This window comes from Thunnus maccoyii, chromosome 7 (assembly GCF_910596095.1).
Source record: "Thunnus maccoyii chromosome 7, fThuMac1.1, whole genome shotgun sequence".
In the NCBI taxonomy this organism is placed as follows: Eukaryota; Metazoa; Chordata; class Actinopteri; order Scombriformes; family Scombridae; genus Thunnus; species Thunnus maccoyii.
This window is the reverse complement of record NC_056539.1, coordinates 25,967,164-25,985,378: the sequence shown is the minus strand read 5'-3', so window position 1 is coordinate 25,985,378 and position 18,215 is coordinate 25,967,164. Positions and strand designations below refer to the sequence as shown.

Below are 18,215 nucleotides of genomic sequence, written 5' to 3'. Positions count from 1 at the left end.
GGCTAGTTAGTTCAAACTCCAGCTGTGCATCCAAACACAGAGCCTTATTCTAAATTCAACTGGAGATCCCAGTGTTTCCAAAAGAACCACATATGTCAGGCTGAATTCTGAGGAAATATGAATCAAATTATACACAATACATGTAGAATAATTACATTACATGGTGGAGTGAGGCAAACTCCATCTGGTCTTGTGTTTGAATATTCAACTCAGTGTGAACATCATATAGCTTCAATGAAGAGCTGGAACAAGCATATGCTGCACATATATGATACTGTCAGACAGTGTGGAATTAGATCTTTTTCCAATCATGAACTCAAGGGGGAGAAATTAGGAAAATTGTTAAAGTTAAGGAATGCTGCTGTATAAGGAATTAAGGGTAAATGCATTCATGGAGGAAACATAGTGAGGCAAGGTGCTGACTAACTGATGCCTCAAATTTTGATTTATGCTCTCTGCTATGTTGAAAATCCAATTTTGGGCAACATGGCGCATCTCGGATGGAGCTCAAGTTTGGTGAGCAACCTGCAACAACCACAGCTTAGTGATATAGCCCACCAGACTTTTCAAAACAGGCAAATATGTCACCTAATAGGCTGTCAGTGAAACACAAATGGTCTCGATTGCCTACCAAGGACTTAAACAGAACAGGGAAAGTTATGTATGGAGAACCTGTCTTCTAATTGGAAAAAAAGTTTTTTGACTTGGTATTCCGGGAGAAATGTCTCTCACATAAAGTCTGAATCTGTTTTAGTGTCCAACAGCAATCAGAAGAACTGCATCGTACTTCACTTTCTGATTGTATTTCAAAGTTTATTCTTGCCCTTTCAAACTGCAGTTGATGCAACTGTCTAAACTCAAGGTACATTTAGTAGCTGTTCTGAAGCTCTTAATTGGACCACACAATCCATTCCTCAATTCACACAAATGCTTCCTCAACTTTGATTCTCAACTTACTATTCAAGTGGGCAACTCCATCTTCTGAGCAAGATTGTGTGATATGATCAACAGCTACTAAATCGACCTTAAGGTCTTTTTTTTTGGTTAAGTCAACCACTCTCTCCTTGGCTTCAACACTTAGCTGGTGGGTGCTGTTTGGGTGAGACAATAAGAAAAACTGATGAAAAGATTGAAACTGATATTACTGACCAATTGATGAAATGACAAAAAAGGCAATCAGACAGAGAGCAAAGCAAATAAATTTCCTCTTCTTCCCTCTTGTCTCCTTCCTCCTTTGCTTATTGTCCTTATTTCTTTTCCTCTTCTTCCTCTCCTCTCTCATTCTCCCATACTTATGCTCAGCTTATTCTTCCTTCCCTCCTTCCTTTCTTCCTTCCTTCCTTCTTTCCTTCCTTCCTCTTCTTCTTCTTCTCTCTGCCTGGTCCTGCTCTCCCTCCCTTCCTCCACTCCACTTTCATCCTCTTTCAGAGGGAGCTGCTCTACATGCCAGGCCTCTCCCCTTGCCTTCTCTTCTCCTCCAAACTCTAATCAGATCAATTCACTATTCCATTCACAGGGATATAATAAGGTGATTATGCATGGGCCCCGAGCTGCTCCTACCCATACTTTCACTCGTGCACACACACACACACACACCCTGTCCCTTTAGCACTGTTGGAAGTTGACGTCGCATTTCCCTTAAAAATTCTGTGGATGTCCTCTGTCAGGGAAAGCTGGCAACCTGGTGCCCGCCCCCCCCCCCTCCCCAATTAATTTGTCTCTTCACTTCTAATCAGTGTCAGGATAGAGGAAGGACGCAGAGATGGAGGGAAGAGGGAGAGGTAGAGGAAGCCAGGAGAGAGGAAAGAGAGGAACGAAGTGAGGAGAGGAGGAAGGTGCAAATGTGCATCTAAACATTTGATTAGAGTATACAAAGAGACCTCTTTGCATCAAATACCAAAAGCTTCTAACAGGGATGACCTCTATTGTTGCAGTGCAGCAGCCACCTCAGTCTGTGCTTCTTTACCCACCTGTAATACATTCATCTTAAAAGAATACATCAAGTTTTGTCAGATGGTTGTTATCTGTGGGGCATTGATAACAAAATAATCTCTGTATCACAGTCTGATTGCTCCATACTTATATTTTAGCACAGAGCAATGTTTCGTGATATTGAGTCCGTGTTGAGTGATAGTAGTTTTGATAAAATGTGACCTTAGGTGTTTTTATTATAAGGTGTGTAGATCAATGCGTTTAAAAGGAGAATTTCATAATGTCGGGGTAACTGATACTGAGATATTTGTGAGAAACTACAACTTTATTCACTGGAAAGCAGAGTCTAATTCCTTGTGTGTTCAAACATGCTTTAAAATTATTTCCTCAAGCCAACATGGATAAGATGTCCTTAAAATGCTTAGAAAAAATGGAAATCTGAAAATCTACATCTGCAGCTGAAGATCATGTGATATGATTGAAAGACTAAATGAATTCTGAGGCGAGATTGTTTTTAATCAACTGCTGTTTTCAAGGTCAAGAATTTATATATTTCATGTAAATTGTAATAGTTGCTTGGACAAAATATGCCAAAAAGATTCCACATACCAGTATATCTGAAGTTTCCAACTCGTTATAGAACATTTTATTAGAAAGGAGATAAAGTTCCAATGTTCAAGTTGTTAGTTTCAGATAATGTCTCCAGTGAAGCCTCCAACAACTTTAAGATTTTAATGTCTTCTTCATAGAGTACTAAGAGGATGTTACACTCATCCTTGTGAGCTTATGTCTGGAGCTTTTGTTGTTTCTTACAATTTACACATATGGACACATAGGTATGCATGCACATAGATGTTTTTTAATGTATTCAATTAGATGCCTATTTTCTTATTTTTTCACACTCGGATTTATATATATATATATATATAAATCCGAGTGTGAAAAAATAAGAAAATAGGCATCTAATTGAATACATATATATATATATATATATATATAAATGTCTTTTGCATCTTATATTTTTAGTGAATGTCAAAGCTGTTTTATATGCTGACTATCCACAAGACTTTTATACAAAAATGCATAAGAACATTGTTGAATTTGTTAATAATCCCTATACAAAACTAATTTATATCTACAGTATCTTAACATGTTATATACTTAAAGGTTATTGAATGGTACATTTTCAATATAACTGACCAATGACCCAATCTCCAATCATCTAAAGCTCTTAGTTAGATAATTCAACTTGGCTTGTAGCCCCTTTACCAAAACCTGTTTAGTTGTGAAAAAAGAAAAAAGCAAAGAAGCACACATTGACAGTGAGGAAAAGAAACAGACAGTGCTATTGCGACAGAGAGAGAGGGTGTTATTTTGTACAATGTCCTAGTCCAGTGATCCACCAGGACACACCTCAATGCAAGTATGCAATTTTCACTTCATTTAGACAAGGGAAAAACAGAGAATGGGAGGAAAGCAAATAAAAAAAAGTCACAGAGAAGTGCTGATGCATAAAATGCCTCAGTTGGGTGATAGAACACCTGGCCATATATGGGAATAACACACTGACTGGCTGGAACGTCAAACACTCCCATGAAAGCAAACCATGCAGCCTTATGAAGCCTATTATTTCTCTCTCTGTATAGTTATGTTACAGCTCCTGTAAAGCATTAGAGGAGGTAGATGGTGGATACATGACATGACCACAGAATAAAAGATGTTTTGAATGATGTTAACATTACTTCAGAATAATAATGTTAGATTAGATGAAGGAATCAAAAAAGCTACCTGGACAGACTGGTCTACTTTGTAAAAACTGATGCTAAAACACAATTTTCCCCACCTGTTTGTGTACATGTGATACATGTATCAGCTCCAGGTAAGTCCTTATGAGAGCATACTCATCATCAGCAGTAGCAAAATCATCAGGATGTTTGTTTGATATTGTGGGGTGTAATACACACTGCAGCCTCTAGGGGCTGCTACTGCACCTTAAGAATTCTTATCTTGATAAACCACAGGTCCTTTTAGTTTTCTTATCAAGGAAAAGTGGTTCTTCTTGTGTGTACATGTTGTATGCAACTCACTGGCAGTGGTCAGCTTGCATTTCCATTATTGATTTAAAGGAGCTGTTATCGGACCCAGCTTAGAAGAAGAGTACACCATTAGCATACAATAAAAAGGCTCCGAGAGCCTCACACAGGCCTCACACGTCAAACATATCAGACCAATGCAGTTTGGTAATGAAATGTGAGTAAGAAGGTCACAAAACAACGTCTGATTTCTTTTACATATGTTGAACTTCCCCTGCAACTCTTTTCAAATGCAGATGCTCCATAAAGACTAGAGTTGTTTCCACCAATGGTACTGTTAAGTGCTTTGGCTTAAAGATTCCAGGGGAGAGGAGAGGGGTGGTGGTGTAGAGGAAAATTCACAAAAATGAATACTGTTTACAAATCTGCAGCTGGTACTGGTTGCTAGAGCCAGGGAATTTCCCATTGAATACAACCCAATAATAGATTTTCTATGAAGAGCGAACTGATTTTACAGCCAGGGAATGTGTACACAATGCCAAAAAGGAGACCATTTGGAGAACCCCTGATTAGAAAATGATGTCTCTTGAGATTTGGCTGTAGTCATTGCAAAAATTACTCCCACCCCCCAGTTATAAGAATTATATGAAATCCATCTATTGACTACTGCCATTTCTCCACTGCACCATCCCTCACAGTATGTTCTTAATGTGTCCCTGTACTGAGACTGAGTGTTGTTTTTTTTTGAGTGTTTTAGATTAAAACAGCGGCTTTTTCAGTGCTTGCTTGCTTTTTCACAATTGCTTGTGATTTGGTCCTCATTATAGAATATTCTCTTGTCTCTTTTCCATCCTGATCACTTATTGTCATTTAGCATCTTGGCTGCACAGCTGCTCTCTGAGTAACAGGCAGAGGCTGGGCCAAGGAGGTTGTGAAGCATGCTGGGACATAACATTTGACTGGTATGATGGCTGAACTTTGAGGTGCATTTAATTCCCGGTCTAAAGAGGAGAGGACATTGAGTTGTGAACCCACAGAGGGACCACTTGCTCTCACCTTGACACTCAGTGTCGTTAAGGCAATCTTGCACCTGAGGGTCTATAGACTGAATTCTGAAGCACCTTGTCACCTGGCCAGGGTACATTATGTTTGGCTAATTGGCCACAATAGGGATCACAAGGTGTTAGGAGTTAGTATATTTGCACAAATGCACTTTGTATTTCCTGACTCCCCACCAACTTGTCTAATGGTTTAATGAGGGGATAGGGGGGAATGTCACAATAGCATTTTGAGTAAAGCTTACCATCATCTCATTGTCAAACACCTGTCCAGGATTTCACAAATATCGTCATCATATACATTTTTCGCAAGGTCTCTACAGACTACATATTTCATTTATGGACTGCTTATTTTGGTCAAACACAAAATCAGAGAGACGTTTCCTGAAAAATCTAGAGCTAAGTAAATATCATGCACATTAATCAAATAAATCTGCAATATGGTCGTAGCAACATATCAATGATTGGATGCCTTTCACCACACCAGAACTAGACAAGGAACTGAGGTACTATCAGAAACACTCAGGAAAGACCAGGAAGGCCATTCCTAAATTCACCAATTCTACCTGCTCTTGAGCTAAAATATTGTATATACTTTGTAAAACCCAAAAATCTCAGTGTGCAATAACAAATTAAGCCAGTTTTTTGCCTCCTTTGAGCTTTGATACTCAGCCTGGGTACTTGATACACAGCCTGGATTGAGCTTTGATACTCAACCCAGGCTGTGGAGGGAGTTATAGCTCTGTTTGTGGCAGAGAATGTCCCGGCACACAGCACATACATATACTCTGGGCCTAATCCTCAGCAGTCATGTCACAGATCATTTGATGGAGGGAAAGGGAATGAGCAGCTACTCAAGACAGAACAAATCAGGACTAGAAAATAACCTAAAATTGTATTCCCAGTAATCTATTGTTTACTTGCCAAATCACCATGTCTCTTCAAACTGATTGGATGGCATAGGAGGTAAACCACTCATCCAACTTAGACCCAGACATTCATGACTGTGTTCTTTTTTTGTCCCAAGCTGCAGCAGCCAGGAATAACTTTAAGAGAGGAGCTTGACAGAGTGAATCCAACTTATTTTCAATCTGTTGTCAGGAAGCGGCCTGTCATTCTGAGATGAAGAGTGACAGCGCAATGTGAATTCAATGGACTGTATTTCTGTCTGGCTCAAGCGATTATAATGACAGAAATGGAAATGATGGTATTTTTCCTTTTGAAGATGTCACAAAGTGGGAATCTGACCACACAGAGAATGGAGGATTTAAGGGTGGTGATCGTAAACATTGATTTCCATCAGAATAGAGAGAAAGTCACTCTCGTGGGGATCAGTCATTTTCTGCTTTGAGGACTAGGGGGATAAGCCAGTGAAAGAGACTGATGATATCTCAAATAAACAGTGGTCATCATCACAGAAGTCCCCAGTCCTCTGTCTATCTGGTGTCTATCTGGTATTAGCGTTAGAGTGACTACTGCAGCCTGTTTTGCTCCAGCATGAATAAAATGTGCATAAAACTAAATGTCTTCGGAATAATCCTGAAAAGAAGTGAAAAGATAATTTTCTGTGTGTGTATTTAGCGAACTTTTCCCTACATATCATGACTAGAAAAACTAGAAAACAACTTTACTAGCATAAACTTCTATCATAAATAGTTTAATTCATGTTATAATCAATGACTATTAATGTTTCTCATTCCAAGCAACTAATTTTAATGTTAAATGCAGGTTTTAAGACTATTTAATGCCAATCTGCTAAGGAACCAATCAAATAAATGTGAGAATAACATGAAAAATGTGCTTTGCAATACAACTAGGAATATATGGCAAAATGGGTCTGCCATAATGAAGGCAGTGATACAGAGCAGCTCCACACTCCTTTCTGGCCAATGTGGTTCTGACCAATCTGCACCGAACAATACCTGAAAACCAGCCATCAAAGAGAGGATGAATCAAAGTGTCAATAAAGCAGATGCAAGAGCATCAGAGCTTGGTGTAAGAGGAAAAAAGTCAATAACAATCTAACACATTTTTGCAGGATGTAACATCTCAGACAGTTATTTGATTATCCATGCATCTATTTGATGAGAAACTCTAGATGGTCTGCCCTGTTTTGTATAACAAGAAATCATGACAGTATTACATGTAATAATATAACACAGTAGGAGACATCAGCATGGATTTGTAGCACTCCACAAACAAATGTACACATAATGCAGATGTGTGATTTATACCTACAGACTAGATAGCAAACACCTCTTGTATTTTTGTCAAAATTGCCTGCATTTTGAGAGAATGTTCTATCTGAATTTTAAAACCCAACAATTTGCCTCAGTGGCTCAGCTGCCAAGATGAACATCGACAACAAGGGGAACACAGCAAAATGGGACATTATTGTGTGATGCTAACTGAAGCTGACTTCCTCCTTTTTGGTTAAAACCATTACATTTTAAATACTGTTATCCATTATTGTAGTCTTTGGTTGAAAGGAGAGCCTGCAGATGCTCTGCCCTGTGTTTATATCTGTTCTCTAGTATTACAAATCATATTTAACAGTGGTTACTGTCTTCTCTAACTAAACATGATTCTTCATACCTCAAATGACTATCTTTTGCCACTCTAAAAATCTAATAATCTATAAATGACCTCTTAGTCAGGGAGTCAGTTTTATCACATTGCTGTGCATGCCCTTGTCTTGCATTACATGATATGTCTCACAGTAAATGTCTTATGCAAAAATGTCAGTGCATATTGGTTGTACCAACCCCAACACTATGTCTTATGGATGTGCACAATATCATGGTTGACAGCTCTTAATATAAGCCGTCAGTAGGGTTAAGATCCTTGCTTGACCACTTGAGATAAATCTTTTTCAAGTGACATTTTGAGTAAGATAAAGTTACTCTCATGGTCACTGGCCAAAGCACACCATTAGCATTCAGCACGTGCACACCCTGGCTCTAACTGCAAGCCCTCCACTCATGACTGCTGTGTGACTACAAAGGATGAATACAAACTGTCTTTATGCAACATAAAAGTGAAAGATTGTAATTCCTACATGTCTCTTGCTACTATGTATAGCGACAATGTTGCAGGTTGTACACAATAATATGACCTTCTTACTGTGGCTGATGGCCTTTGCGTACATTCCTTTACTTCAATGTCATCGAAATGTGTGTAAAGTGCAGGGATTTCTGTGCAAGGTTACAATAGATTACAATAGGAGATAATAAGTTTGCAGACATAAAAGTTAAAAGTAAAAAACATTAAAAGTAGAGTCTATGAAAAAGAGAAAGAGGGTAGACACAAACACACATAGGCCTACACACAAATTACACATAATTGATGGCCAGTCTGCAAAGAAGTAAACATCATATCCTGTATCTGTTATGTGACAAACTCTGATAGATGTATGCAAAGATGACTGTTAGTCAAAGGAGCTCATGTTACTAGCCACTCCTGCCAAATCTATTGTGACACTGGGCCAACACTGCAGACATCTGTCTCAATTGTGCCATGTCAGAGTGACAGAAATGGGCTCAGGGAGAGAGCTATGGAAAAGTGATGTCAATAATTTCTTTCATGATGAGGTGGCAAGTGAAAGTCATGAGGCTTCGTTTACACAATCATACTCTTAATGATTTAAAGCAGATTCTTGAAGAGAATTGATTCCAGGCTTGGCTTTGATCTACACAATAGTCTTGGCAACACTGGCAAGTTATTGGCAGCTCCTTGAATACTGAACCAAACTATCTATCTATCTATCTATCTATCTATCTATCTATCTATCTGTCTGTCTGTCTGTCTGTCTGTCTGTCTGTCTGTCTGTCTGTCTATCTATCTATCTATCTATCTATCTATCTATCTATCTATCTATCTATCTATCCATCCATCCATCCATCCATCCATCCATCACTTATTGTAACAGACAAAGTTTTGAGTAACTTCTCCACCTACAATCTGCTAAGGTGCACAACAGCACCATCAGATGGTTTCCCTCAGTATTACATGCTGTAAATTGCTTTCATAAATGAATACATTCATTTATTCCCAAAGTTTGTCGGCAAAAGTATTTATTTGATTAGAGAAATGTGGCGGGACTGCATTCCTTCTCAAACTATTTAAATCGGAGATTTAAAAGGGAACGTATTAATATGATTATCTCTGTTTTTGATCTTAACGTTGCATTAAAACGAATATATTGAGTACAAACGCTCAATTTTTTATCATATGATTTATTTGCACACTGGGAAACACACTGCGGTGGGCTACTTGACATTATCAATAGATGTTCTTACTAGTAGGAACCTTTGATCGGACACGTTTGTTTTCCGCCGGCGCACTGTGTTAGTCAGACATTCAACACGGGCACTTCCTCCCCACGTGAAACGTTCGGTACATGTGAGGAACAGCACAACTACCACAGCTTTCCTTACGTTTTAAGGCCACTCATATTTGCTCATATTTTTTTATGGTTATCCATAGTGAGACGATGGAGTCAGTGGAGGAGGACGAGCTGCTCAGCGAGGAGTCAGAGGAGGAAAACAGCGAATTATCAGACAATGAGGTGAGTTTACTTTTATCAAGTCAACACTGGCTAACTGGTTAGCTAGCCCGCTGCCTGTGGAAGCTAATGAATTAAGACATTTAATTATACAAGAGTCGAACAATATCGCTGTCAAGTTAACTTCTGTAAAACTAACTGCGTCTTTGTTGTATACAGAGTAGGACGGAGACATATTTGCACTTACAGTAGTTTAAGACAGTCACGTCTGTCTTAAAACAACAGACAGGTGCGCATGTGAACACTGAGAGATGTTTTCCTCGCTGTAATCATTCCCCCTGTTCATACTGGCAATTAAAAGATCCCCTTCAAAATGCGCTTTCAATGTAAGTGATAGGGTGTAAAATCCACAGTGTGTCCACAGTCATTTTGTGCAAAAATATATTTAAAAGTTTATCTGAAGCTTATATGAGGTTTCAACAGTCTGAGTTAGTCATATCAAGTGAATATCTGTCACATTTACAGTCTTTTTAGCATCAAATTCCCTCTTTGTGTTTCCCTGTGGAGCTGCGGTGGGAGTATAGTAACCAAAAGAGGGACTTTGGCACTAAAAACACTGTAACGTCGAAAGATATCTACTTGATTTGACTCAGTTGGACAGCTTCACATACACTTTTAAATACGTTTTTGCACAGGAGGCTTGTGGATTTTGGCCCCCATCACTTACATTGAAAGTGCATTATGAACAGATCTAATGGTCAGTATAAGCAGGAGCAATGATTATGTTAAGGAAAAAAACCTGTTTCAATGTTCATTTGGGCACTTGAATATTGTTTTAAGACAAGATTGTGTCTTCAATTGAAAAGACAGTGAAATCGACATATTTATTTTATTAAATATCACTTTGTTGTGGCAGTATGTGTGTTTGGTTGCATTACACAATATGAGTGAGTATATCTAACCAGCTATTGTTTTCTTCAGCTCCAAGAAGCCTTCTCAAAAGGGTTGTTGAAACCTGGGATGAACGTCCTGGTGAATAAACCCAAAAAGTTTGTCAACAATGTGGTGAGTGAGATGATATCAACAAACCTGAAAGGTGAATTGGCTAACATGGACATCTAATAATACGCTTCACATGTGTGTTGTCATGCAGGAGGGTCTGAAGCAGTGCCTCGCTGACTTCAGAAGAGACCTCCCTTGGGTGGAGAGGCTGGACATGACCAACCCACCGGCTGAAGACGTTCTCGCCAAAGCTGAAGGGAAAGTCCCCAGTGTGGCCAATGGAGAAGTCAATGCAGAAGATGATTTCCAGAGGGAGATGTTCTTGTGAGTGTGAACATCATGCTTTTGAGGATAACAACAGAATGCTTTTTGCTAAAATACATCCACCTCCACAGAATGGACCTGTAACCCCTTCATGATACATGTGTTTGTCAACTCACAGCTATCGTCAAGCTCAAGCTACAGTTCTTGAGGCGCTGCCCCTCCTAAATAAGCATGGCATATCCACCAAGAGGCCTGAGGATTACTTTGCTGAGATGGCCAAGTCGGATCAGCACATGCAGAAGGTGAGCAGTTTGTTCATCACAAGGGTCTGGTCTCTTACATGATTACACACATGTAGTTCACTCAAAATGTATATAATTTTATGAAGAGAAAACTGAAGGTTTTTAACTGCAAATGATAAAGCTACAGCTGTTTGGGGTTTTTTTTCTTTTTCAAATCTGAACCCAAAAATCCTTCTCAAACCTTCTCAGCATCACATTTGAATCAAATATTGAAAAATAAAAACATATTTCTGTTCCTCTGTCCAGATCAGGCAAAAGCTGATTTCAAAGCAGGCGATACTGGAGAAGTCAGAGAAGGCAAAGAAACTCCGTGAACAAAGGAAGTTTGGCAAGAAGGTTGGTCCCCGTTTTCTAAGTGACTTTTTTTTGTATTCCGTGTTACTGTACTTTGTTCATTGGGAAGTAGCAGCAAAGACGGAGGTTGGAAACAACAGTGTCTACCTTAGATCGCCCTGGTACAAGTCCTCAAAAAACCTTTTTTGCATGCCAGGTCCAAATCGAAGTGATCCAGAAGAGACAGAAGGAGAAGAAGGCCATGATGTCGGCTGTAAAGAAATACCAGAAAGGTGGGTCCTTAGGGGTGTGAGTTCATTCCAACTTTGAAAATCATTTGTCATTTGTTTTCACTGCACCAACAGAGGTGAAAACTGTGTGACTGCCATTTGTTCCGCACTGGTAAAAAAGTGGCAAACAGTCTCGACGGTTATTGATGCAGAATACCTTACAGCTCTTTCCCTGCTGTTCCCCAAAAACTTCATGTGTGACTGTTTTCAAATTCATGCCGAGGTTTAACATTTCTTTTCCTCCCTTCTCTTAGGAATGACTGACAAACTGGATTTCCTGGAAGGAGACCAAAAGACGGGTAAAGACTCTGCTCAGGGCTCCAAGAAGACATTAAACAAAAAGGGGTAAGCTGTGTGCTGTAATAAACATCAAGCTTGGTATTTGGATTTTTTTTTGTTATGTTGTTGTGGCATCTTCTCAAAACCCCTAAACATGACTGCTATTTTGACAGCCCCAACGCAAAGAGAAAATATAAGGACCAGAAGTTCGGCTTCGGAGGCAAGAAGAGCGGAAAGAAGTGGAACACCAAAGAGAGCCATAACGATGTTTCCAGTTTCCGCGCCAAAGTGGCTCACGCAAAGGGCGGAAAAGGAGGAAAGAAAGGCAAAGGAGGGAAACAAAACGTGAGTCACGCACACAGAAACACCGCTGACTGATTTAAGAAATGCAGAAATCGTTCTCAAGGGAACCGATATAGTTAGGATACGTCAACACTAACTCTTGAATAACATTGGCAGGAAGGAGTGTTTGTGTGTTTTTCATGTCGGTGGCTAAGTGGAAAGTCTCTGTTACAAGAGTCTGGATGTGTTGCACTACTTTGCACTGTATAATATAAAGTCTATTTTAGCCAAATTACATTTTTTTGGGAGCATGAAGCAATGAGGAAATGTTAACACAGAGGAATCAGAACATTTGAATTCTAAAGTGTGTTTTTATTTACCTGTTTGCTTTGGTGATGTAGTTCAGAAATATAGGCTATGCTAATTTTATTTACAACTTATGTTACTAATCTGTTAAGACATATTTAAATGCATTTAAACTAGACATAATTACTACACTGTATTGATTCAGTTTCATTTTGGACAGGCTAAAGCAAAGTTCATAAATGTGCACGTTAACTCTGACAAACACAAAGTCAATAGTAGTTGTTTAATCTAACTAACTCTGTTGTATTATCCTTTTGGTTTGAAATATTTTATGTGGTTAAATATTCACCCTGTTGCACCAGTGGGTGGGTCGGACCACCTGCTTTCCACACACACACACACACACACACGCACACACAGCATCCACTTATAATTAACTATTACATTAACCTCAATCACAAGTTGTAGTCGTTGCAGGCCACAAATAGCGCTGCACAAGAGTTTAATACCTCACAGCATCCACCCTAAAAATAGACGCTGTCTATTTTTTAAACGGGCAAAGTGGAACAGTGAGTAATCTCAAAAATGTAAATTAAGTGTGCCAAGGGGGTTTTGGATTTGTTTAGGCACAAAGGATCTGGGTTGCTCGTGTGTGGCACAGTTCTGATCTCCTTGTGGCTGTTCAAACAGAGACAACAGGAGAAAACCTGATTGTCTTCAATAGAGGCAATCACAAAAAGATGACTGAGAGTCGTTCAGAAAGTCTGAAGTCAGACATAGAAAAAGTTTCTCTGCATCTGAGTCCTGATGGTTCCTCTCAAATACCAATGACAGACAAAAAGAAAAGGATAGACGGAGAGTAAGAGACAGTGAGTGTGCTAGGTATACTAGCATATACTCTGCAGGCTGCTGAGTCACCTTTCAAACCAATGCAGTGACCCCAGATTAATGCTGTTGTGTTTGAGTGGTCTGAAACTCTGGACATTTGAAACTTAACTGTGATCACAACCTAGTTTGTCAATCAAACTGTAAAAACAAACAATAAGATCAATGTCATCAATTGGATAATGAGAATTTGGCGACAATTTAGAAAAAACAGCTCTGTACTGTAGAGAAGCTAATTATTTTTTTTTAAACTTTTGCTTTCAGAAACGTCCGGGCAAGTCTGTACGCAAGAAGATGAAGTCTCGCTCATAAAAAACAGATGGAGGCTGGTGAACAGGCTGGACTTCGGACTTTGCTTCTAGACAGGAACATGGACTCTTCTTCTTCACTTTTGGTACAATATACCTTCCATAAAAGTGTGTCTGGATTGATTATGGAGGACTATCTTTACCCCCTTCAAGCCACACACAGAAACGGAGAGAGAGAGAGACGTCCTGTCATATTGCTAAGGAAGCTGTTTGATGGACATGGTCGCAGACTGGACTGCATAGAGCTACCCAACATACAGTGTTTTCCCAAGGTTCTTAAAAAAGTGAGAGAATTTAATAGTTAAGAAGTTGTCTTTTTTTCTTTATTAGTTGTCAGTTTTTTGTATATGCCTCTTTGATAAGGTGGTTTAAAGCTACTTTCTGTGATTATGCCTCTATATATATATACACACCAACCTCCTTGCCATATAATTTAGTGTGTGCTCAGTGGAATTTGGTGTATTCAGTTTTATTTTTTCTAACTCAGCTCCTTGACATGATTGATTCTCTCCCATGTGACATGACATTTTATAATATTGAGCAGCTGTCAGTTTTGCCCTTTCCCATTCATTAATATGATTAGTACGTGATGGCCAAGTGTGCTTTGTGTAGACCTGTGCAAATGTTTCCCCCCGCAAGTGTTTTTCTTAGGTCTGCAAAGATGGAAATACAAAAGGGCAGCTTCTGGCGATGACAACTGTTATGTTTGTATGATAAACAAATAAATCTGAAAAGAGGTGTTCACTTTATGGAGATCTCTAATATGTCTTTCATGGTCTAACTCGATGCACGCAGGGCAGATTCCTTGTATTTGGTGACGTCAGTGGTGAATCGGTAGAAATTGAACCTCTCGTCGTTGCGGCTGGATGGAATCTGGGGGGGGAAATAATAATGGACAGATATGAGTAAGATCTGGAGATAAAGGTGGATTCAAAGTTCCGTTATATCAGACAAGAAAAGACTTGCTCATCCTTGTGTTGTTCCCTTATGGGTTTGACTGCTGATTATAAAAATCTTTTGCAATATTCAAAATTCTGAAAGCAACACAGAACATGGTTTTGCTCAAAAATCCACTAATACTTTTGGGTTCATACCATTTACATTTTGGAATAGAATCAATAATCTGTTGTTCACACACAGAAGTAACCATGAATGTAGAACTGAACATCATTTTAAGATTCATTTTTTTGCAGTTTAATGTCTCAGTTGTATCAAATCATCCGCAGTTATAGACTAGCCAGCTGTAATGTGGATTTTATTTTTTTTGCTTTTTTACAGTCCCATGCCAAGCAACGATTTTAAAACAAAACAAATCTACCTTCTTTCTGTGAGGTGACAGCGAAAATCCCTGGGACTCTAAAAAAAACTCTCATATGTTACTCTTACATGACCTTTTGTGACATCTTTCATATTCTCACTGATTTGTCTCCCAGTCCATAAAGCAACATTTTCTAGACTCTTAGATCAGATATGGTCAGGGTCAAAATTTTACCGCAATTCAGAGACCGAAGGACGTGTGCCTGAATTCAGGTCCTCCAACTTAATTACACACTCTCTGCTCACCCTGATACTCTGCAGTTTGGTTATTAATTCTAACAAAATGATAAAGAAATGTTTTCCTCACCAGTGGAGTGGACACCCATCCAATCTCCTGACTCTCAGTCATTGGCATTGCATATTTCTTGGTGGGTTCCTCACGAGCCTTGTGGAAGGCATTGATGAAATCCACTTGAAAAGAGGAAAGCACATGATCAGAAATTCATTCCGTTCCAGGATTACAAAGGGCCGAAATCGTGACCCAGGAAGGTTAACCCAGCATGCATTTGACACAGACGGACCACTCGGGTCATAGGCCTATTTAAATCCAACAAAGCAGTAACACAAAGAAATAACACCCATTCCTGTCTGCATTTTAATGTCTCCAATCAATGAACCTGTATCACTAGAATACATGGGGACTGTGATTTAGGGAGTGCAAATATGAAGCATCACAAATTCTGATTGTGCAAGCATGCTTTCCCTCCCACAGTCCACACTAGATATGCAAAAAATGCGACTGCCTTTTCCTCTTTATTCACCACCGAGTGGAAAGCTATCAGCATGCTGGGACAGATTGCAGTTATGTAGTGACCCTGAACGAGAATAAGTAGCTTAAGTGAATCAGTTGACAATTGTTTTCATGTTTAGAGGGTTAATGTTCAATCAGTAATTTTGACCACATAAATATAAAAAAATACGGTATATTTACAGCAGGCTACATATACTGTCCAACTTGTAGGGAAAAAAATATTTCATGTTTGTCACATCTGATAAGAACTGACAAAATATTCAATGATGTAAACAAACATTTTAAGCAGAAAAAGAAGCTAATACATTTGTTGTTGACATTGCTGTGCATTAAAAGCACATGCACTTTATCCCTTTTAGTTTCTAGAGTAAACTTACAGTTTTCTGCAATCACTTCGGTTGGTTTCCTGGACATGGGTTTGTCTGGCAGGACATGTACTAAGAGACAGTGGAGACACATTGTGGAGGAAAAGAGGAAAGCAGAGAAGGAAGTTATTAAATACAGTGTAACACAACCATACAGGTACCACAATGCAACAAAAGCACATAGAGATGGTTTAATTTTTATAGGCTATCTAACTATCTTCATCTAAGCAAATTTTCACTTTTTGTCAGGAAAGAGCTCTAAATATCTTCTTTTTTTGTTTGCATTTGAATCACAAATTGTGCCTTTAATTGACATGCCTGTCAGCAGCTTCTACCAAAGAAATAGTCCCATGGAAAACAGTGATTTGACTCAGTATGTGAACATGGTTTCTGGAAATCACATATTGCTGTTTACCTCCTCAAAGTTAGCTAATATCTAGGTAACAGTAACAAGCAATCATCTTTTGTGTTATAAATAAAGATAAGAGGTGAAGAACTCACGTTTTCTGTGTGGATTGATGCTGAACTCCGTGTGGAGTTTCTGGTATCTTTGCTCTTTCCGGATCGTCTCCACGTGAATCTGGTTTTGATGGACCAAATCAATTTTATCCCTTCCTGCCATGGTGTAAAACCAAACAGCACTGATACTGACAGAGCTGGTAAAATTAACAGGCTTTTGACGAGATGAAGGAGTTTATGTTTGATTTCTATGCGCGTTACCTAGCAACGGTAAACACTGCCAGCTGCAGTAACGAGATTCAACCACACGATGGCGCAACACGCTCAGCTTTGTTTCATGATGGAGGAGCACAACAGCTCCTCGTGGTACTGTATTATATAGTAAAAACTAACATAGCCGATACTATTCTAATTAAACATTGTAATATATAATTCTAATTTGTGTTAACGCCACAGAAATAATGAAATCGCAGTACAGGTGCTGTGGCTCCCCTTTGAAGACAAATTTCTGTTCTCAAATAAATGTTATTCTTATTTATGGCCTCATATAAATATACCAGTAGTTCTCAAACGTTTTCACGTTAAGGACCTCTAAACTGACATAAATTAAACTGCAGGCCCTCATTTGGTAAGATTTTGTCCCCAGAGCCCCCCATCAGATAAGATTTTTGTTTTTAGATGTTTTATTACGGAAAATGTATGAAACTCATGACCAAAATAGTCATACATTCTGTCATTGTGTTACTTATGGATGGAATTATAGTGTGTATAATGCATTTTTCCTTTGCTGTATTTTGTTACAATAATAACATAATAATAATAAAGTTTATTTATATACCACTTTTTACAATCAGTGACTACAAAGTATTTTACAAAGGGCAAGCATAAGGTAATATAATAATAAAATAAAAAATAATAAAATGAAAACTGTAACAAAAAAAAATAATCAAATATTAACAAATAAGGGACCAATAAAACTAAAGATTTGACCAAAATTTTAGGACAAAATGAAAAACTGAAATGAAAAATGAAGTTATATATACTATGTGTACATGTGCACATAAATTTCTTCATATACAGTATAAACGTATACAGTACGTACATGCACAGAGACATACACAACCTCACACACACACACACGTTTGCCAGATTAAATAGGATTATAGGAACGCCTTACAGTAAAAGAGAGCTTTCAAGAGCAACGTAAAAGAAGGCTTATTTTGCAAGTCTGAGTTCCTCGGGCAGGTCGTTCCACAGTAGAGATGCCCTGAAAGCTCAGTGCCCTTAATCTAGTCCTCGACCTTGCCTTTGGAACAGCCAGGAGGTTCCCGCCCAGCAAAATCACTATGTTCCTAATTCTATAAAGTGTCGGGCACTTTGCTCTGATATTGCTAATAGAAAGTCTTTTGAAAAATATTCTCAGAAATGAAAAAGTTGGCCTATCATGACAACAACTACAACAACTGTTGACTCACTTGCATTCAATAGGAATGCAGCACTACTGGAATATTAAAGTGATTGTTTTTAAGTGTTGTTACAAAGGAGACTAGAACTCCACTAAAATATTTACAAATCACTTACAAATGAAAGTTTTAGGCAAAATTA

At 38.6% G+C, this 18,215-nt stretch overlaps 2 protein-coding genes across 4 annotated transcripts; one reads left to right on the top strand and one right to left on the bottom strand.

Annotated features, from left to right (window-relative positions):
• The first annotated feature begins 9,330 nt into the window (after positions 1-9,330).
• ebna1bp2 (EBNA1 binding protein 2) lies at positions 9,331-14,467 on the top strand. Of its 3 annotated transcripts, none has more exons than XM_042417853.1 (10): positions 9,331-9,418; positions 9,509-9,590; positions 10,509-10,592; positions 10,681-10,853; positions 10,972-11,095; positions 11,342-11,431; positions 11,586-11,661; positions 11,913-12,003; positions 12,111-12,282; positions 13,675-14,467. In XM_042417853.1, the coding sequence occupies exons 2-10, from the start codon at positions 9,516-9,518 to the stop codon at positions 13,720-13,722; spliced, it is 933 nt and encodes a 310-aa protein (XP_042273787.1). In that variant the 5' UTR covers positions 9,331-9,418; positions 9,509-9,515; the 3' UTR covers positions 13,723-14,467. The 3 variants fall into 3 exon arrangements, with proteins under 3 accessions (XP_042273787.1, XP_042273786.1, XP_042273785.1); XM_042417852.1 differs by having other exon boundaries at positions 9,337-9,424; XM_042417851.1 differs by having other exon boundaries at positions 9,381-9,590.
• fam183a (family with sequence similarity 183 member A) lies at positions 14,447-16,872 on the bottom strand. Its single transcript, XM_042417855.1, has 4 exons — positions 16,653-16,872; positions 16,164-16,223; positions 15,343-15,446; positions 14,447-14,591 (listed from the first exon to the last, which is right to left on the bottom strand). The coding sequence occupies exons 1-4, from the start codon at positions 16,771-16,773 to the stop codon at positions 14,496-14,498; spliced, it is 381 nt and encodes a 126-aa protein (XP_042273789.1). The 5' UTR covers positions 16,774-16,872; the 3' UTR covers positions 14,447-14,495.
• Positions 16,873-18,215: the final 1,343 nt, after the last annotated feature.